The 21,611-nt window shown below is 51.4% G+C and overlaps 1 protein-coding gene across 2 annotated transcripts in view; it reads right to left on the bottom strand.

Annotated features, from left to right (window-relative positions):
• The window catches only part of PPARD (peroxisome proliferator activated receptor delta), a 73,236-nt gene that overhangs the window by 5,820 nt on the left and 45,805 nt on the right, over positions 1 to 21,611 (bottom strand). For both annotated transcript variants that reach the window (XM_001498870.7, NM_001308939.2), the window contains 2 exon segments: positions 10,454 to 10,684; positions 570 to 724 (listed from right to left, as the gene is read on the bottom strand). In XM_001498870.7, the coding sequence (XP_001498920.3) occupies positions 570 to 724; positions 10,454 to 10,583 (285 nt within the window). In that variant the 5' untranslated portion in view covers positions 10,584 to 10,684.

The following is a 21,611-nucleotide window of genomic DNA, read 5'->3' as shown; positions in this document are numbered from 1 at the left end:
ATGCTTCTTTGTTAGTTTGGTGACAGGAAATTGTATGGTAGCTAACTTGATTTATTCATAAATGTGTCTAGTTCTGGGTATTTTCCAGGTAGTGGTTTAACACAGTACTATGTGAAATTTTGATGGGTGTACCATTAGGAAGAAGAACCCAAAAGCACCACTGGAAAAAGAAATGTAACTTTCCATTTTTTTTTTTAAAGAGGCTCCTTCAGGCCTTGAGGCACAGAAAACCCTGACCTCAGGAAGATGGCCCCGCTCAAGACATCATTCTGTCCTGCCGCCCTCTTGAGCCAGGTCCCTAGGGGCTATCAGAAGCCAAGAGAGCCCAGGTGAGTGCCTCTGTTAGCGGGGCAGGTGCCCAGCAGGGAAGCTCTGACAAAGGGACCCCTCCTCTCCACCAGGACCCAGAGCTGAGGCCTGGAATGGGCCCCAGGGCCTGGCTGCCTCCCAGGTGGGGATCGCCCAGAGGGTATTGTCGGGGCCCCACCCCACACCAGGGAAAGACTGGCAGGTCAACTCACCATATGACCACAGCCTGAAGGCCAGCCAGCACCCCCCATTGCCCATACCTTGCACCCCTCGCATGCGTGAACACCGTAGTGGAAGCCTGATGCCTTGTCCCCACACACGCGGCACTCCATGTTGAGGCTCCCGCACGAGGCCCCGTCACAGCCCATTTGCAGCTGGTCCAGCAGTGACGGTGGCGAGGAGCTCCGGGAGAGGTCTGCACACACACAACACAGGGGTGGCTTCATATTCTGCTGGGCCTGGGGGCCAGGGGAGGTGACTGGAGCCCACAGGGCAGCAAGGTGGCGGGAAGAGCCCATGTTTCTGAATCACATAGCCCTCGGCTCAGCCACTTAAGAGCTATGTGTCTCCGGGGAGTCAACCTTTCTCAGGATCAGTTTCTTCATCTAGAACACAGGGTTAAGGACAGCTCCTCTGGGAGGATGGCAAAAAGTTTCCAAACACTTCCCCCAGACCTGACTCATGGCAGGTGTTCTGGAAACGGCAGCTATTACTATCTGGTGTAAGTCAGAGCCTTCGTGGGCTGAACTCACGGTTGAGGAGGAGAGGGTGTGGGCGGACGATTGTGTTTTGGGAGGAGGGGAGCAAGAGGAAGAAAGCAGACAGAATCTCTTTAGTCTGTCCTCAGGAAGTGCCTCTCCTGGCATAAGAGGCTCCACTGTGTGGGCCCACATGGGGTTGTGTGAAGTGTGTTCTGCAGAAGTGCAGACATCTGCAGAACCCCTGAGCCCCCCGAAATTCAATTCTTGCATGGACTCCAGAGATGCTGTGAAGGGTCTCTCGAGAAGCTCAAGTTCAATCCCATGAAACTTCTTGAGTAGAAAGAGCACAGGTATCAGTCATGTTGAGTGGGCAGCATACGATTTCCCCAAGTTTTTTCTATTAAAGGTACAGATGTTTGAACTAGCTGTTGAGAGTGTGGGCCATGGCAATGACGTGGGGGTATATGTGCTGTCAGACGACTTAGGAAGAAGCACTGGGAGTCTCTTCTGAATCGCTCCCTTGCACACTCAGAAATTAGCCCTTTCCTTGGAAAGGGGACCTGCACTGAGCCCCAGTCTCCTGACTCACAGCCCAGTGCCAGTTGCATGACCCCATATGCCACCTGTCCTGCCTCTGCCATGCTGACTGCCAATCGGATATTCTCTCCTCTCTTCCCTGATGACTGAGCAACCTCCTCAGGGGCAGGGGCCAAACCCAAACCAGAGGTGCTTAGGGAGCAGCACCTTAGGGAGACCCAAGCCATGCCGATGAGCACAGACTTAACATTTTCCAGGCTGCATTCCTCTCTCTCTACAATACAGAATACAGTCTCTGCAAAAGATCTTGATTACCCTACTATGGAATAACGTCCCCAGACCAAAGCACACTCCACTCCTCCCACACCTCCCACCCCACTCCCCCAGCCCCACCTAGGGCCCTAGGAGTGACAGCAGGAAAGCCTCCAGCCAGACCCCATCCCAGTCACAGAAGGTGGAGGAAAAGCACCAGATCTCAGCAGAGATGACCCAGCAGCCTGCTCCCTTCCTGGGCTGGTGAGGGTAGGGGTGACAGTCCCTGGTTCCTAAAACGGCCTGTCCTGTCCCAGAGCCTTAGCTCCTAACCTTCAGTCAAAGGGATGTAATGGCCCCCTCAGCACACAGACGGGGGACAGTGGGCTCTCTCCACTTCCTGGGCCTGGTGCTGCGGGGGAAGCCTGCAGCCGGAGAGGGCAAAGTGGCTTTGATGTTCTCAGCAGCTTCTGTCACCACCTGACAGTCTGTGTGTGTTTACTCAGTGTTGGGTGGCCCACTAGAATGTAAGGGCCACAGGGCAGGACTCTGTCCACCAGGGCACTGCTGAGGGACGCGGAGCAGGCCCTCAGGGACTCTGTGGAATACGCGGTCCTCAGGCTGCCTGGGCGTCCTGGCCTCAGCACCAACTGGCTGGAGGGGCTGGGCAGGGTCCGCCACTCCTGGAGGCATCATAATAGGGGCAATCGAACTCACATTACCAGTTGTTGGGAGAAAACAAGGTGACACGTAAACACCCTCTGCAGAGACCCGCTCCAAAGCTGGGCAGGGAAGGTTTCCGGCACTTCCTTCTCTGACCTGTGTGGTCTGTGTACATGTTTGCTTTGTGGCTCTTCTTGTAAGCAGAGATGTTTTTGTGGCTTGCATTTGTGCCTCCTCTGCTAGACTCGGAACGTCTCTAAACACGTTCCTTTCGATCTCAAAGCCCACCTCCACCACTGAGTCTTGTTCACAGTGACAATCACCCCGGACTGTTCCCACCTCTTGGAGGTGCCCTCCTCATTCTCCCTCGTGGCCCTGGAGGCTTAGCAGGTGTCTGGGCATTTGGCTGCTGTTGGCACTGCACGTGGCAAAGCTACCCTCTCTTTTGATTCAGCGGACATTTGACGAGCACCTCCTGTGTGCAGGGCAGGACCCAGACCCTACCTTCAATTAAATGAGGTAAGAAAACTAGAGCAACCATCGTGAGCGGCAGCGCCAGCTGAGGGGAGGCAGAGTGGTGCAGGGCTACGAAGGAGCCATCACCCGGGTTTGAGGCTATCAGGGAAAGTGACTGCTCCCCTCTCTGGGCTGAAAGGTGAGGGCTTCGGATGACCTCAAAGTTGGTTTCCAGGTGCTCAGAAACTGCAGACGTGGGGGGTAAGAATGCGACTCAGGAGCCACATGGCCTGAGTTCAAATCAGAGTTCTGGGCTTAAAACTCAGCTCTGCCCTCTGGGCCTCGGTTTCCTCCTCTGTAAAATGGAGACGACAACAGTATCTATCTCAGAGAGTCACAGGGAGAAGCAAAGGAGTTAACAGAGAGAAAGTTCTTGGGACTTGGGAGTGCTGTGTAAATTAGCCACTTAAGTTAGGATGATGCTTATTAGAAGGTCGCAATTCTGTGGCTTTCCAAGCTGTGTGCCCCACACAGGCAGAGACCATGCTCTTCCTTCTTCCAGTTGTTGTCCCTCTTCCTCCACAGCTTCACAGAAGCCCAAACCCAAACTCTGTTTCCGAGGCCCAGAGAGCCCCCAGAACAAGACCTCGCCTCCTTTCGCTAATCCTCGCCTGCTGCTGGCCCTCGGCTCAGGACGTCAGGAGCACCGGGAACCCTGGAAGAAGCCAAGGTGGCCAAGCTCCACTAGCCACCCAGGCAGCAGAGCTCTGGGTTGAGAGGAGAAACCCAGGGCGAGTGTCCCAGAGGTGCCCCAGTCAGGAAGAGATACAGAGCCCTGGGAGAGGTCCTGCCCCCAGCGGTGAACAGGCGTAGGCTGCTGAACTTGGGAGTGGGCAGGGGGGCCTGGCAGTGGCAGGGTAATGGGACAAGGGCACCCTCTGCCTATTTGAGAGGAATAAGAGAACTCAAGAACTGACACAAGCACAGAAAGGAGCTGAGGGGCTGGGTGGGCAGAAATGGACACATCCTACAGGGCTAGGTTTAGTTGTGGAGTGCATATATTGGGGATACTGGAGTGGTGGTAGTTTGGGGGTGGGTTTTCCAAAGACAAAGGTTCTGTCTCTTCCTGACTGACCACCTGGCTTAAGGGTTTATCCTCAAATCACCATCACTTCCTATCCAAAAGTAATGATGGCAGAATTCTAGGCACCCGGTTCTGATGGTCCCACCACCTCCCCCATGACCTCCTGGTGGGATACTGGGGTTCCAAGAGGCCCTCCCCCCAACCCAGAGCCCCGCCTTGGTGCTCCTCAGGCATGCTGGCCGGGAGAGACGCTGGGCTTGCCATTTGATGGCTGTCCGCCTGCAGAGCTGCTCTCCCAGGCCAGCCCAGCACCGTCCTCTCACCCAGCCCCTTCCTCTGCTCTCAGGAAATGCACTTGCTCACCTGACAGCCATCATCTGGGCCCTGAGCCATGTCTCTGAGCTGCCACCTAGCCACACCCTGCCTGACCTCCCAAACATCTCCTGAGGGCCTGCCGCTACCACCCTGCGGAGGGAAGGGGCAAGAATTGGCGTTCACCAGCCCCACTAAGCGCAGAGCACATGTCTTCATGCTTGGTAGTAGCATTTCACATCACCTTGGAAGACAGTAAGTGCCACTATGTAAAGACGAGGAAACGCAGGATGGCTGAGGTTAAGTGCTCTGCCCAAGGTCACCTGTCTAACACCTGGTGGGACTGGGACCTGAACCTAAACATGACTTCCCTGCAAAGGCTGTGAGTTTGTACCAATAAAACCGTTTTTTTTTTTTAAAGATCGGCACCTGAGCTAACAACTGTTGCCAATCTTTTTGTTTTCCTTCTTCCTCTCCCCAAAGCCCCCCAGTACACAGTTGTATATTCTAGTTGTCGGTGCCTCTGGTTGTGGCATGTGGGACATCGCCTCAGCGGCCTGACGAGCGGTGCCATGTCCACGCCTGGTATCTGACCCAGCAAAACCTTGAGCCGCCGAAGCGGAGCATGAGGACTTAACCACTGGGCCACGGGGCCGGCCCCAATAAAACCTCTTTTTCAGTGCATGCCTACTATGCACCAGGCACTCCACTGGACACTTCTCATGTGAACTCAAAACAACCCTTCAAGCAGGTCTTCTTACCCCATTTTATAGGTGAGAAAACTGAGGCTCAGAAGGTTAAACAACATGCGGACAGGCTCTGATGGTTAATTTTTTGCGTTAGCTTGGCCAGGCCATGGTGCCCGTGGTACCCAGTTTTTGTCAAACAAAAGTCTAGAAGTTGGTGTAAAGGTATTTTTTAGATGTGATTAACATTTAAATTGGTACTCTCCACAATGTGAGTAGGCCTCAGCCAATCAGCTGAAACCTTAAGAAAAAAGACCAAAGTCTCCCTAAGGAAGACAGAGTTCTGCCTCCAGGCTGCCTTCAAACTGGAGCCACAACATCAGCTTCCCTGGGTCTCCAGCCTGCTGGCCTGTCCAGCCGAATTTCAACTTGCCAGTCCTCGCAATTGCATGAGCCAACTCTAAAATAACTCTCTCTCTCAACACATCCTATTGGTTCTGTTTCTCTAGAAAAGCCCGACTAATACAGTGGCAGAGTGAGCAGTGTGACATGGAACCATCCAACCCTGGGGACTGAGCTCTCACCCACTGCACTCTACCACTTCCCATATATACCGATCAATAGCTCGTGATTATAATAAATGAGACACGTCACTGTTGAGGGCGACACGAAGCCATCATTCCAATGTTTGGGTTCAGTGTAAACACTAACCCCGTCACCCAGAGAGTAAGGTATTAACTGCACCATCTTAGATGACAAGTTCAGGAAATAAGACACTCCTGACTTTATTCCCGTCCTCTGTGTGTGGTTGAGAGCTCTCCTGAATATCTAGTCTCCATCACTGGAGGGATGCTGTTGGCATAGCTGTGAGGGGGGCCAGGAGGTGCCAGCCCTGCCTATTTGCTGGCAGAACCCCACAGGCAACCAGCTTCTGAAGTCAGAGCCAATTCTGCAGGACTCTGGGGTTGGGTTATCAAGCAGCCTTCTTACTTCTGTTGCCCTGTTCGTCTAGACTGTGGGCTCCTTAGGGTAGGCACGCAGCCTTGTCCTTGGCTAAACGACCTGCCTGGACACCCACCATGTGCTTGCTAGGAGAGAGGAGGCACCAAGGCCAGGAGGAAGGGCACTTTCTCTTCCTCTGACCCCAGCTAAGCCCCTTGACCTCTTTCTCGGTTGCGATGGGGATGTTCATCACTGAAGCAGGAGGCGAAGAGGACAGGAGTGGGGTGTGAACACTGGCTCCAGCTGCCCCTGCTCTCACCTAGCCAGGCAACCCCGTCACGTGAGTTTCCTTGCTGCCGAGAGCTAATGGTGAGACCCGTCCTGAGTGAGGAGGAGCTGGGCGGCAGGTGTTGAGCTCAGGAGAGAGATGCACAGGGTCACTGCAGAACCGCTGGAGGGTCAGAAGACAAGCAAACTCTGCAGCCTTCCTGCTGGTTCAGGGCTCGAGGCTGCACCACAAGCTCGTGGGTCCCTGAGGGGACTCCAGAGGCCAAAGTCACAGACTCATGGGGCGGGGCAAGGAACCAGCAGGTGCTGACACATCCATGGTGTGTCAGATACCACCATTTACTCCTCACCCGGCCGGCCCTGAGGTGGGCAGGATGCAGCGTTTAAAGGTGAAGAGACTGAGACTGGAGAGGTGAAGGCACTGGTGAGGGCCACAGCTGGCAGTGGCAGACCTGGGGCTCCTGTCCTGGTCTGTGTGATCCCCAACACAGCATGAGGCTCTGTCTCCAGAGCCCCTTACCTGCTGGCCTTTTTAAAAATAACAACAATAATAATAATTAATTTATTTTAACCTTGTAAAGAAAAGCAATGCAGTTGCTTTTTAAATTATGAGAGTCCTGCAGGCTTATTGAGAAAAACACATAAGGGCATGCAGCATCTTATGAGAGATCCTCTCCACCCATGATCCTACCCCCTGAGTTAGCCCCACTAGTCTTTATTTTTTTATTTTATTTTTTTTTTGAGGAAGATCAGCGCTGAGCTAACATCTGCCAATCCTCCTCTTTTGGCTGAGGAAGACTGGTCCTGAGCTAACATCCATGCCCATCTTCCTCTACTTTATATGTGGGACGCCTACCACAGCATGGCTTGATGAGTGGTGCCACGTGCACACCGGGATCCAAACCAGCAAATCCTGGGTCTCCGAAGCAGAACATGTGAACTTAACTGCTGGGCCACCGGGCCAGCCCCAGCTCCACCAGTCTTTTGTGTGTACTCTTCTAGGGCCTTCCATGATACATAAGGATTTTTAAACAATGGGATGCCCAGTTGGTCAGGAACTTACTTCCCTGTCGGTATATACAGACCTACCTTATCCTATTCAATGACTACAGAGCATTCCACAGTATAGCTCTCCCACAGTTTACATAACCAATTTCCCACAGATGGGCGCCTTCCAGGTTTTGCTTTTGTGAACAGTGCTGCAGTAAATAAGTGTGGAAATCTCTGTGCACACTGAGCGAGTATTTACATGGGATACATTCCTGCGGGGAACAGCAGGGCCAAAGGAATGCACACTGAAGTATTGGCCTGTGCTGCTGAGCAGCCCTTCTACCCTGACTGGCTGAGGGCCATGTCCTCACCCTCTGGCCAACACAGCCCTCTCTGCCAATCTGACAGGCTAAATGACATCTCACCGGAAGATACCTTCTTTGATCAGCGAGTAGACTGAAAAACATTTCATATTTTCTGGCCATTTGTATTTGTCCTACTGTGAACTGCCTGTTTCTGCTTTTCTGTTGGGCGGGTTGTTTAGTAGAATTTGTGGGAACTTTCTACACACTATGGCTTTAACACATAGTGATTATGTTAAACAACCCCCTCCTCTTTCAACTACTGAACAAGGAAGTCTTTCTACCTCCACCTTCATCAATTTATTGATAAACAGAATCTATTAAACACCACATCATACACAGGGCTGTAAGGGTGGCTGGGCAATCCCGCCCCAGACATCTCCCCGTGAGTCCTAAATCCCACCCATAAAGCTCCCGGGGACACCATCACCACACCCACCTCACCCTGCCTGTGTGCCCAGGCACCACACTCTGGTCTGCATGTGAACAGCAGTATCACTTGGCAACATGGTCCCTACAAGGGAGTGTAGGAAACCCCAGGACGGGACATTCTCTGCTGGTAACTTCTATGCGCCTGAGCACAGATGCAGGGATAAGGTGGGCTAGGGCAGACAGTGAGGTCGCAAACCCCACAAATCGTGGCCCTCTCTTCCGCTTTCACTCCCCTTGGTGTCCTCAGTGACATCCCTTGCTCATTCTTAGCCCCCAGTGTCTTCCCTCTGCTTCCTAACCCACCTTGCCTGTCTCAAGGTCAGAACAGTATGTGTATTAGCACTGAGTGACAGATCACTCCTGGTTAGCCATTCCTCTCTTTTGAGAAAGGCTTGCTCTCCAAAGCCATCCCTGCTGCCACGCACCCAAGAAGGAGTCGGTTATCCTGGGGGGTGGGGGATACCGTCTCTTGGGCCCTGAAATCACACCAGACCTACTCTGGTCATTCCTGGGTGTCTGGGTGGGATCAGAGGGACTGGATGATGGCTCTCCCTTCACCCTTCCCCACCACGGACCCTGAAGAGGAAGAAGCTCTGCAAATCCAGGGCTTGCTGCGCAGGTCCAAAGCAGTGTGGCTCAAGTTTTTGGGTCTCTCTGCTGCAGGCCCAGGCAGGAGCTTGTCCTACCTCAACAGCCCCCGCGCTGCCTGAACTCTGACACCATCCACCTCCTTCTCCAGAGCCCATCCTTGTGGGCTGGGCCTACTCTTCTGCCCTGAATCACTACCTGTGGCCAGGATCTCCTTCAGCTGAAACCAGCAGCAAGATCAGGATGTCCCCTCCTGGCAGTACATCCTCTCATAATCCTAGTTCACTCCAGGGAAGGGAGCAAGGATCAGCTGGATGTGCTGGCACTTAGGTGGAGGAAGAAGAAAAGAAGGTGGGGGACAGGACAGGGAGCAGGGAAGGGGTGACAGCAGCAGCAGGGAAGGCCAGGGGCTGAGGAACGGATTCTGGGGTGCCCTTGACGGTGGGGACAGCACGATGATGATGAGGAAGATGGGGACAGAATGGTACAAGGTACCAGAGAAAAATGTCTACACTGTTGCTGACAGCAGATAAATAAAGGGGAACCAACAAGCAAGACAAGAGAAGCTCAAAACTGTCTGGCTACATTTCTCCAAAGAAGATATAAGTACGGCCAAGAGACACATGAAAAGATGTTCATCATCCCTAATCATCAGGGAAATGCAAATCAAAACTACACTAAGATATCACCTTACACCCGTTAGATTGGCAAAAATATCCAAAACCAAAAGTGACAAATGTTGGAGAGGTTGTGGAGAAAAAGGAACCCTCATACACTGTTGGTGGGAATGCAAACTGGTGCAGCCACTATGGAAAACAGTATGGAGATTTCTCAAAAAGTTAAAAATAGAAATACCCTATGACCCAGCCATCCCACTACTGGGTATCTATCCTAAGAACCTGAAATCAGCAATCCCAAGAGTCCCCTGCACCCCTATGTTCATCGCAGCACTATTTACAATAGCCAAGACGTGGAACCAACCTAAATGCCCAGAAACTGATGACTGGATAAAGAAGATATGGTACATATACACAATGGAATACTACTCAGCCATAAAAAAGGACCAAATTGTTCCATTTGCGTCAACATGGATGGACCTTGAGGGTATTATGTTAAGCGAAATAAGCCAGACAGAGAAAGACGAACTCTATATGACCCCACTTATAGGTGGAAGTTAACATATAGACATGGAGAACCCATCGGTGGTTACCAGGGAAAAGGGGGCTGGGGGGAGGGCACAAAGGGTGAAGTGGTGTACCCACAACATTACTAACAATAATGTACAACTGAAATCTCACAAGGTTGTAATCTATCATAATCTTAATAAACAAAACAAAACAAACTGTCCAGCTACACAAAAGTGTTATTAATTACAGTCATTCATACTAACTGCTTAGTATTTATGCCTAATTACAATGTAGCTGGTGATGTGTATAATTAGCACCAGATCAACTGAATTCTGTATTCTGAGTGATCATAACAATCCCAGGTACAACTGATCCTTCTAGTGGGCTGTTAATGCAGATTGGTCCTGGATCCCCTGTGGTAGTGGTGATGGGAACAATAATGACAGTGACATGCATTACAAACACTAGCTCATTCAGTTCTCACAGAAGTCCATGTCCGCAGCCCCTAGGATCCCTGTCTGTTTTACAGGAAGAAGTGGTGCAGCTTGCCCAAGGTCCTGCAGCTGACAGGCAACAGAGCAGGGGTGTGAATCTAGGCTGTCTGGCTCCTGTCCTTAACTTCTCTGCTACTCTGTACCTTCAGGACGCTGCTGCAGAGGGCTAGGTTCCCTGTTCTGCCCTGCTGTGCCTCCTCTGCCCGTGTCCCCTGCCCGCCCCTCCTCACCTGCATAGCTGCTGGAAGGAAGCGAGTGCTCTGGTCCCCCATTGAGCTCTGGGGCTCCTTCTGCCTCTGCCACTTCTTCTTTCTCCTCCTCTTCCCGGACCTCAGGGGCTTCCTCCGGTGGCTGCTCCATGGCTGATTTCCCCTCGGCACCACGCCTGCAGGCCCGGTCATAGCTCTGGCATCATCTAGGTCTGAATGCAGATGGACTTCTCCAGGGCAGTTCCCGCCAGCCTGGGGAAAGGGGAAGACAGGAAGAAGTTAGGGGAGGTGCTGAAGAGGTGGAGAGGGTGATGGGAGTGGGGCGTGCTTGAGGGCTACCATCTGGGGGACAGGATGGAGGGAGTCCCCCTGCCCCTTCAGAGCAGGAAGGCCTCATCCCCGCAGCGCTAGCCCATGGTCTCCACTCTTTGCATCTGAAGTCACCTCCCCTCCCACCCTTTGTCCACTTGGCTTCTGCAGCAGGTCTGTGGAGTTGAGAGCAGTCTCCGTGAACCAGATAGGGTGACACACTACACTGCCACCTTTGCCTGCATCCTGTGCTGTGTCCTGCTCTTGAGCCTCCTGAGTCAACAGGAGCCACACAGAACGACCTGAGGGGCTTTTTTAAACCTCTCCAGTCCCCCTGGAGATCCTGCTGTGCATCACACCTCCCGACTCCCAACCTGTCCCCACCAGCGCTCAGGCCCAAGAATCACTGCTCCCCTAAGGCACAAATCTTGAAGGGAGTGGGTCCTATCTTTTCTGTGTTTGGGTGTGGAGAAAAAGACAGGACCCCCTGCCTGGTGGGCTCACAGTTGACAGCAGATCAGCAACTAGATCCTCAAAGGCATAGCCATCAGGCAAGAGGAGAAGCACTCTGTGCTGGAATCTTGCCAAGGGGGGTTACTAGGTGGTGACCCCCTTGTTCACATCACCCAGGAGGAGGCAGTTCCAACCTTTAGCAAGTAAAATATTGTCCACAAATCCCACAGCCAGAGGTGGTAAGGTCACGAGGTGCTATGGGAGATGCCTTGAGAGTGGGATGGATTTTTTTTTGTTTTTTTTAAAGATTTTTTTTATTTTTTCCTTTTTCTCCCCAAAGCCCCCCGGTACATTGTTGTGTATTCTTCGTTGTGGGTTCTTCTAGTTGTGGCATGTGGGACGCTGCCTCAGCGTGGTCTGATGAGCAGTGCCATGTCCGCGCCCAGGATTCGAACTAACGAAACACTGGGCTGCCCGCAGCGGAGCGGGCGAACTTAACCACTCGGCCACGGGGCCAGCCGAGAGTGGGATGGATTTTGACCAGAGATGGCACGGAACTCGTCTTGGTGATACAGCATGAGAAAAGACGCAAAGGCAGCACGGTGAGGAGTCCTATTGGCTAGGGAGTGGGGTGCTGGAGGAGAGCCGATTTGGAGGGACGGCTGGGAAGGTGAGCTGTGTCCAGGTAGGCGCACTTCAACTGCCCCAGCACTGGGAGTGTGCCTGGACTTTGTCCTGCAGCAGTGCAGGCCTGCGGCAGGAGCAGGAAAGACCCGCTTTAGGGAGATTCAAGGTCTGTGGGACTCCTCTTGGATGCCCACAGGCAGCTCCAACTCAACCTATCCACACAAAACCCACCATCTTCCCTCAAACCCGCCTTTCCTCTGGCAATCCCTACTGTAGTGACCCACACGGCCATCCATCTGCTTATCAAAGCCAAATGGCAGGAGTCAACTGAGACTCCTCCCTCCCTTTCACCCTGCTCTACGCTTGCAAACTCAGCTGCATGCTGGAATCACTGGGGAGTTTTTAAAAATATGGATGTCTGGGCCCATCCCCAGAGATGCTCATTTGACTGGTTTGGGGAGCAGCTTGGGCATTGGGATCTTTATTTTCTTTGCAGGGAAAGGTTTGCCCTGAGCAAATATCTGTTGCCAATCTTCCTCTTTTTTTCTTTTATCCCTCCCCAAAGCTCCAGTGCATGGTTGTATATCCTACTTGTAAGTAGTTCCAGTTCTTCTATGTGAGCTGCGGTTTTGTGACTGGGAAGCAAACCCAGGTCCCCGTGGCAGTGAGCGCTGAACTTTAACCACTAGGCCATCAGGGCTGGCTCCAGATCTTTATTTTTAATTCCTCTGGTGACTGTAATGTGCAGCCAAGCTTGAGAAGCACTGCTTCACAGCAAGGCAACTTGCAGCTGACAGTAAATGATCCCCTCTTACTCCTTTGCATCAGGTCTTCATCTTCCCTCGTCTGGACTGACACAATAACCTCTTAGTTGGTCTCCTAAAGGCAGTTTGGAAATTCCGCCCCAGAGTCTAAGAGCTTGGGAGTTGGGAATCTGTAGATTTAGGGGCATCCTTGTTGATGTGACAGCCACAGAAAGGGATTTAGTTCACCAAAGGAGAGTGACATGTCAAGGAAGGAGAGAGGAAGAGGCACCAGCGCAGACAATGGGGCAGTGGCCAGAGGCAGGAGAGACTTGGACAGCAGAGCGTCTCAGAGGCAAGGGAAGGGCTGTTTCAGGGGGCAGGGGGCAAGTGTCTTGAACGCTGTAGAGTTTAAGGCTGATAAACTGACACACACTGCCTGGATTCAGTGACTGTGAGGTCATCAATGACCTCGTGAGACAAGTTTCAGCCAAGCGATTGGGATGGAAACCTGGGCTCTAAAGAATAAGTGGTAGTGGGGAAGCTGGGACAGTGAATGGAGACTAATTTTTTGGTAAATATGTCAAGGAAAGGAATGTACACGAGGATGCTGGCCTGAGAAAGTAGCAAAGCCAGGAAGAGGTTTGTTGGACCAGAAGAGAGTCAAGTAAGCTGTGGACAGAGGAGATGTCTGCAGAGAAAGACAGTCTGAAGATTCAAGGGGGAAGCTGAGGCAGGACGATTGATGGGAAGGGAATAATTCAAGGATGCAGGATGAGGAAAAGACAAAGAAGTTTCATAGCAGCTGGGGAGCGGGAGGGTTGAAGCTCATATGGAGTGGCCCCACTCTTTCTAGTTAATCAAGTAGAAGGACAGCTGTCTACTAAGAGTAAAGATGGGATGTGAAGAAAGCAAAGAGACTGGGGAAAAGCACTCTTGCAAACATGGTAGGGAATTAGCTGGAGAGGAATAAAAAGAATTATAGTAAAGCTGTAGTAGTTAAAACAGAGTGGTACAGGCACATGAATAGACAAGCAATAAAAGAGAATACGGAGTCCATAAATAGATGCAAACACACATGGAATTTTAATATGTTATCAAGACAGCACTTCAAATCAAAGGGAAAAGATGGATTCTTCAATAAATGGTATTGGGACAACCAAGAAGCATCGGGAAAAATTAACCTGGATCCCTATCTCACACCCTATACCAAGACAAGGCCCAAATAAATTTTAAATTTTTAAGATAAAACAAAAATATATGAACTATTAAAAAAAAACACATGAACTATAAAAGCAGTCTTGGGGCTGGCCCGGTGGCGCAGTGGTTAAGTTTGCACGTTCTGCTTTGGCGGCTTGGGGTTTGCCAGTTCGGATCCCGAGTGCGGACATGGCACCGCTTGGCATGCCATACTGCGGTAGGTGTCCCTTGTAATAAAGTAGAGGAAGATGGGCAGGGATGTTAGCTCAGGGCCAGTCTTCCTCAGCAAAAAGAGGAGGATTGGTGGCAGAAGTTAGCTCAGGGCTAATTGTCCGCAAAAAGAAAAACAAAACAAAACAAAACAAAAGCAGTCTTGAGGTGGGAAGAAGCTAAGCATGGCACTAAACTCATAAAAACTTTATGGGTGAAAGGTTAGTAAGTTTGATTACATAAAAATATAAACTTTCTATATGGTAAAAAACCATCATAAGAGAAAAAACAGATAATAAACTGGGAAAAATATTTGCAACTCTCATCCAAGCACTAATTTCCCTAAAATATTTCCAACAAATTAATTAAGTAAAAGACTAGCAATCTAATAGAAAAATGGGTCCAGGATATAAAAAATGTTTACAGGAAAGGTATACATATCTGGCTCTTAAACATATGAAAAGATGCTCAACATCATTCATAAAAGAAATGCAAATTAAAACAATGAAGTACACTTTATACAATCAGATTAAAACAAATGCTAGCACATTTTTGCTAAGCATGTGGGGAAATAATCTCACACATTGTTGGAAAGGTGGAAAGGGAAATTGGCACAACCTCTAAAGAGGGTAATTTGGCTACGACTATCTAAATTACAGGTGCACACTCCCTTTGACCCAGAAACACCACTTCTAGGTTGTACCCTACAGCTATACTTCCACTTAAGCAAAATGACAGAAAGTATTAGTACAAGGTTATTCATTACAGTATTATTGGACTAGGAAGAGGTGGGGAACTAGCTAAACATCCATTAATAGGGGACTTATTAAATAAATTATGATATGGACACATGGAATTCTTCGCAGCCACCAACAAGAATGACGACGTTTATGGACTGATATGGAAGTATCTTTAAGATATAATGAAGAGAGCAATTTGCAGAATGAAGTGAAGAGAGCTAGACCCCTAACAATTAAAGGCAACACAGAATGGTGGACTGGACCCTGGAACAGAAAGAGGACAGGGTGGAAAAACTGGTAAGTTCCAAATAAAGTCTGCTTAGTTTAGTTAACAGTATTGTACCAGTGTTAATTTCTTAGTTTTGTCAAGTGTGTGACATTTAAGATGCTGACATTAGGGAAGCTGGATGAAGGATATATGGGAACTCTGTATGATCTTTGCAATATTTCCGTAACCCTAGACTTTTCTCAAAATAGAGTTAAAAAAAAAAGCTTAAAAGAATCTGGCTTTCTGACCTCTATTGAAAACTGTGCAGACCTGGCCACTGGACGCCTGCACAACTCCGGCACCCACCTCAAGACGCAAGCAGCGGCCGCCCCTTTACCTGGACATGCGCTCGCCACTGGCACCATCTCCACTACTTCCTGCTGTCACTCCCTAGGCGGCTTCACTCCTTACACTGCGTGAGTTGTCCCCCTCCAGGAATCTGAGATTGATTAGCATCAATTCCTGATCATCCCTGGGCATTAAACCTGGGAATCAGTGGAGCCAGAGCAAAGGAAATGCTCAGAGGTGCAGTTCCCCCCCTGTGGCTCTGACTACAAGCACGGCCTGGGGCAGTCACCCCCAGTTGTCTACCCAACTCCATTCTCCCTTCTTTCTTACTGAGCCCCAGATTCCTTTGGATCAGACACCTGCCTAGCTAAACACTCAATTTTCCAAGCTCTCTTGCAGCTACAGTGTTCATGTGACACAATTCTGGCCAACAATATGTAAACAGAAATCTACTGGGAAGGCCTTCTGAAAAGACCCTTAACTCTTTCCTGATAAAAGAGACAAGTTTTTACCCTTTCCTACTTCCTGCCTGAATATAGGGTGCCTGGAGATGTAACAGCTACCTTCTGAGCATGAGAGGACAAGTTAAGAGCGTGGGGCACCAAGTCAGAAGGAGCCTGGTCGCTGCGGCTCCCATTGCAGAACTGCTGAACCAGCCCTGGAATGCCCATCTCCAGACTATTTATTAGGTGAAAAATTAAATGCCTGTTTTACACGGCATTGTTTGCCAGATTTCACCTGCATGCAGCTGAACACAATCCTAAGTGAAATAGCAAGATATAAGGACACTTAGCTAAAGAGGAGAATGGGACTGTGGGGAGGGGGTTGGTGACAACACTGGAAAAAGGATCACCAAGAGCAGTTTGTGACTGCTGTGTGTGGCATGTATTAAACACTCCAAAAAATGAGCTGTTATCCAAACAACAAGGACCAGAGACACTGATTCTTCATGCTCCAGGACTGAAAAGTCTGGAGGTGAGGGAGGGAGGGGCAGGTGGGGGGTTAACCAGGCCCATGGCTGAAGGGGCTACAGGAGGCTTCTGAGGACTAGCATCAAGAGGATGGGCAGCATAGTCACGAGAGAGTCATGCCAGTACTGTGACTTCTAAGAGCCCTGAGCAGAGCGGTGGCACTGACCTCAGCAGGAAGTGGGATGAGGCTGATGAGAACAAACTGTTGGTGGATTTGTGCAGCTTGGGTGTCAGTGGACACAGGGGAAATGCACACCAGTCTGTGGTGATTAGAGCTGGGGAGAGGGACATGAGGATTTAGGGTCCCCATTAGCAGGGAGAAACAGAGGAAGAAAACTCTAACACTGCCTTGTATAGACACTTGATAAAATATTTTATCACACATTCCTTCATACCCTCTGACCCTTTGAGTGACCCTGGGGAGACGGGACAGAGCTTACTGTCAGGACTGAATCCTGGAGGGAGGGGTAGGAGCTGACTGAGCTCCTACTATGCATCAGACACCTGCTGGGCACAGCACCCAGGCTCTGCACAATCCTCACGAGCCCCCATAAGGCAAGCCTAGTGAGCTCTCCTGAGCAGAAGAGGCAAGTGACAAAAAGCCTAGGCTTGCGGAGCCTGACATGGTGTCTCTCGGAAAACACGCATGAGGATGAAGCAGAAGACCACAGGGTTTCAGATATCCTGGGGTCCAAGCCTGGCCAGGCCCCTGAAGGCCACCCTACACACCCAACACCCCTGAGCCTCAGCTCCCACTTCCACAATACCAGCTGGGAGGTTATTTCACCACGACCAAGGGAACTGTTCTCAGTATCTGGGGGTGCAAGTGGTTGCCTCTTGAAATCAGACGCGGTTCTGGGCTCTGGCTAGAATTTTGGATATGGGACAGGGTCCCTGGATTCCAGACGGTGTTCCTCCCCAGCCTGGAGCTGTCTCTTCTGACTGTGACCTCTTAAGGACACCAGCTAAAGGGAGAGGGGAGCTGCAGTTGGCTTGTTGTAAACCCCACACACATCTCTTGTGCTGTTTCATATTTAGATGGAACCGCTGTGCTGTGGCCCATCCCTGCATTTTGCCAGAAGCCATCCATTTTCACACAGTCTCGACTGTTCCATTTACAGCTGAGGTCTGCCCATCTACCCAGGAGCCAAGGCTGCCCCCATGCCACCACGGTTCTCAGCTTGCTCAGCCAGGAGCTACCGTGACCCCCAAGGCCCTCCCCATGCACTGGGCCCAGGCACACAGGCTGGATCTCCACAGCAGCTGCCCGCCTGCCCCCCAGTCTCCCTGCAGCGAACCCTAGCCTCCTCCTGCCTGCTTCAGCCCCGGCACTCAAACAGCGCACCCTGGCTCTCGGCTAACTTTTATGTGGTTCAGGCGCCCTGGATTTGCTACTCCTATCCCCAGCACTGTGCCAGAACCAAAAACCCTCTGACTGTGTCCTACCTTCGTCCCACTTAAGAGGGTGGTGCTGTCCTCAGAGAGGACAAGGGTCCTGCAGCCAGAACGAGGGGGGCTGCTCTGCTGCCCTTGGACAAAAAATGGAGTCTCTAGCAAGAGAATTTCTTACAAAACAAATGCCTGGACGACTCTGATTCTGGCGTGCACACACGTGTGTGCTGCCTGCATATGCACAGACACAAGCCTGCCGTGCAAGCAGCCCCAGTATTCCCATTCCAATACCTACTCTCTTGCCCCAAGAAGTGACTGGGAGCTAAGGTAGGGGGAGGGGCACGACTCCATCCATTTCCCCTTGGGCAGGTAAATTTCATGGGCAGAGGGGTAGCCAGGAGCTTAATCCAAATGACCTAGAGCTCGAGAGGCCTGGTCTGCTGCCAGCAGGCAAGCCCCCTGGCAGCTTTCCACCAAGTCGAGCCATCCTCAGGAGATGGAGCTCCCCTGATGCCCACAGCAGGCTGTCTGCTCTGAGTGGGGCCAGGCAGTGTGCTGGGGCTCAGCCACCTGTGGCGCAGCCTGAAAGGCCTCTCCCTGCACCAGAATCCAAGGCGGGCACAGCTCCAAGCGTCGGGCTCCCCACCTCCATCACAATGGTACCAGCTTCCATTCTCTGAGGGCTTACTACACACTAGGCTCTATGTATAATGACACACCTAATCCTCACAACAACCCTAAGAATCAGGTACTATTATTAGCCCCATTTAACTGATGAGGAAACTGCAGCACAGAGAGGGAGAGTAACTAGTTTAAGGCCACACAGTAACTAGAGCAGCAGGATTTGAGTTCAGGCAGGTGAGCTCAAGTCTTAATCACTACGTTGTGTGCCTCGCATGTGGTGCTGGGTAAGACTGGACCAGAAGCTAGTATGTCCCTGCACTGTTGGATCTGGAAGCTGCTCTTAGCCTCAGTCTGGAGCCATCACCCCTGAGTCCTTTGTCTAGCTGCCAGTCTCCAACAGTTCCTGTCAAGAACACCCTGGTCAAAGCCCTTCTGGATACTCCCTGCCAGAAAATGACCACTGCGGGCTAAAGACAGCCACAGGTTCTGGTCCCTGGCTCCTTTTCCAGCCCCATCCCACTCGCCCTATGTTCCAGCATCACCCCTTGAACATGGAGCAGGTTCCCAGCACCTGGCACAGTGCCTGGCACTTAGCGGCTGCTCAACATACACTTGTTGGATGAATAAAGAGACCAGGCACATTAAGCGTAGTCAGGCTGTTTTCAGTTATAACATTTGCCACTGTACCAGTTTTCCTGTGTTACTGCCCTGGAGATGCAATACTCCATAGAAGTTAATTCCACAGGCTTTTGTGTCAGGCCTGGGTTCAAACCCTGCTTCTGCCTCTCCCTCTCTCTGATTAGGGGAAGACTAAGAGTTCCCCTCAGAATTTCTCAGCCCTAAGATTGGGACTCTCCCACACAACCCAAGCAGTCATTGTGAGGATTAAACAACCACACAGCAACTGCTTACCAGCGTTGGGCATACAGTAAACGTCCAACAAACAGGGACATGGCTGCTGCTATTCTCACTACTGTTCACTAGTCTTAGGGGATTACATGGCGCACGAGGGTCAGAAGCCTCCAGATAAAGGGCAGACGTTGCCCCAAGTCCCCGACAAGTGCTTTCAGGATCAGCAGTGAGGGAGGCCCTGGGAGGATGGGCTGGGCTGATTCTCTTCCAAGCTTTCCAATCAATCATTAATCAGGGTGCTGGCTCAGTGCCCTGGCTTTCCAGACCAGCAACTCCACGGTGTTCTCTGCTCCCCATTTGCCAATCCAGGTCACCCCACTCTCCTCAGGGCACAGGAGAGGCCTGTGTGGCCGCCTTGCTGAAATGGATTCACTCCAGCAGGTCACCAGAAGCCAACCCAAGGACTAGCCTGGAGGCTGGTTTTGTTCAAAGGGTGCTGGAACCAAAGAAAAGACAGCCAGGATAGTGGGATACTGCCCCCTAACCCAAGCAGTCATGGCGAGGAAAATAACCACACAGCAGCTGCCTGTGGTGCTGGATATATATATAGCAGGCGTCCAGCAAACAGGGACTGTGGCTGCTGCTGCAATCACCACTGTTGGCTGGTCTCAGGGGATTACATGGAGCTCCCCACATTCGATAATTCTTCCAGCTCCACCAAGAGACGGCCCCTAAACCCCGTGGAGTGGAGCTACACTAAAATAAAAGGACAAGCCGGCCTCAGGGAGCTACTGAGAATGTGTCGGGGGAAGCGATCTGAGTGGGAAAGAGGGCTCCTCACCCGGGATCAGCAAGAGGCCCCAAATATGCCCGGCCGCCTGGAGCAGGGGAGAGGCCCAGCCATTGACTCTCCCCGCCGTTTGCCTCCGACTGGAGCCACTGAACACTGAGCAGATACTAAAACCTAGTTTTCACAAACAACAGAATCTCAATGATGTCAAAACATGTACATAATGCATAGAAATAAACCGGAAAGACATGGCCCAAAATGTTAATGGTTCTTTTCTCCCTTGGGTAGAGTCATAGGTGATTCTTATTTTCTTAATTACATTCTTCTGTGCTCTCCAAATTCTTTACAACAAGCATGGGATACTTTTATGATGGGGCGAAAAGGGAGAAACATTTTCAAAATGTTTTGGACACAGCAAATTGAATAATATACTGAGAGATACTGATGAGCTATAAGAAAGGCCTGCCCAGGTGCTAGAAGAGATCCAGATCTCTCCTACTGAAAGCTGCGAGGGAGCTGAGGACCAGCACCGCTCAGAGACGGCTTCTGAGGCACGGGTGGCTGTGCCCGGGGGCAGAGGGCTGCACCAGGGGACCTCTCCAGACCGCTTCTCATCTGAGGAACTCAGGTGCTATGGCTCTGAAGCCGTCAATGTACCGCCACTCTTTTTCTGGTCCCTGCCAGCTGCTGCCAGCTGCTTTCATTCACTCCTTCAACCAATGTTTGTTAAGAACGCAGCATCACGCGCCAGGCTGTGTTAGTCAAGAAACCAATACCAACCCGTAGCTGTGCATGGTGACCAGGGCTCTGAAGGACAAACACCTAGCGCAGTGGGGCACACTCAGAGCACACTGGCCTAGCGTGTGCAGTCGGGGAGGTGTTCCTGAGGTTGCAGCCTCTCGCTGACAGGCAGGCTCGTAGGTCACAGGACAATGGGGGAAGGGTGATGTGAAAAGGTCCCAAGAGGGAGGGGGACAGCATGGACCCTCTGAGAGTGGAAAGAAGGCCGTGTAGCTGGAGTGCTGAGAGGGCAGGGAGGCGGGTCCAGCTGAGGCTGGAGATCACACGGGGCCTCAGGGGCGAGTTGAGGATGTGAGTGTTTATCCAAAGAGCAGCAGAGAGCCTGCGAGGGTTATGAAGAGGACAGGCAGGATCAGAGCTGCATTTAAAGAAGAATTCCTCCAGCTGCTGTGGAGGACAGATGTAGATGATTCCAGCAGGGCTCTGAGAGGCCAGGGAGACAGCAAACCCAGCTCAGGCATCGGCAGGAGGGAGAAGGCCACCTCCCAGAGCCCCGGAAGGCTGGGTCTGGAAAGCAGCTGCCCGTTCTGTTCCTGGAAAGATTCAGGCTGAAGAGGCGAGGCATGAGGTGGAGTTGAGTGCTTCTCCCACAGCCCCACCCGTGCCCTCAGTGAGTAAAACGTCACATCAGAGGATCTCCAAAGCCCATTCCTGCTCTGACTTCCCCTGGCTCAAGCCTCTCAGCACTGTTCTGGTCTGAGGGACTCCCAGCTACAACACACACACATATCTGGGGAACAGGTGTGGCACCTGGCACTGCTTGGCAGGAGGCCAACTGATAGGCACAGCCACATTCCTGGGCCTGATGACTCCATCCAAGCCCCCTCAGCTTCTGACACACAGCTCTCATGACCAGCACACCAACCTGTGGACCAGTGGCCCTGCTCTACAAGCTACGTGGCTCCAGGGCA

The sequence above is a fragment of the Equus caballus genome, chromosome 20 (genome assembly GCF_041296265.1).
Source record: "Equus caballus isolate H_3958 breed thoroughbred chromosome 20, TB-T2T, whole genome shotgun sequence".
Taxonomy (NCBI): Eukaryota; Metazoa; Chordata; class Mammalia; order Perissodactyla; family Equidae; genus Equus; species Equus caballus.
This window is presented reverse-complemented; position numbering and strand designations above follow the sequence as displayed.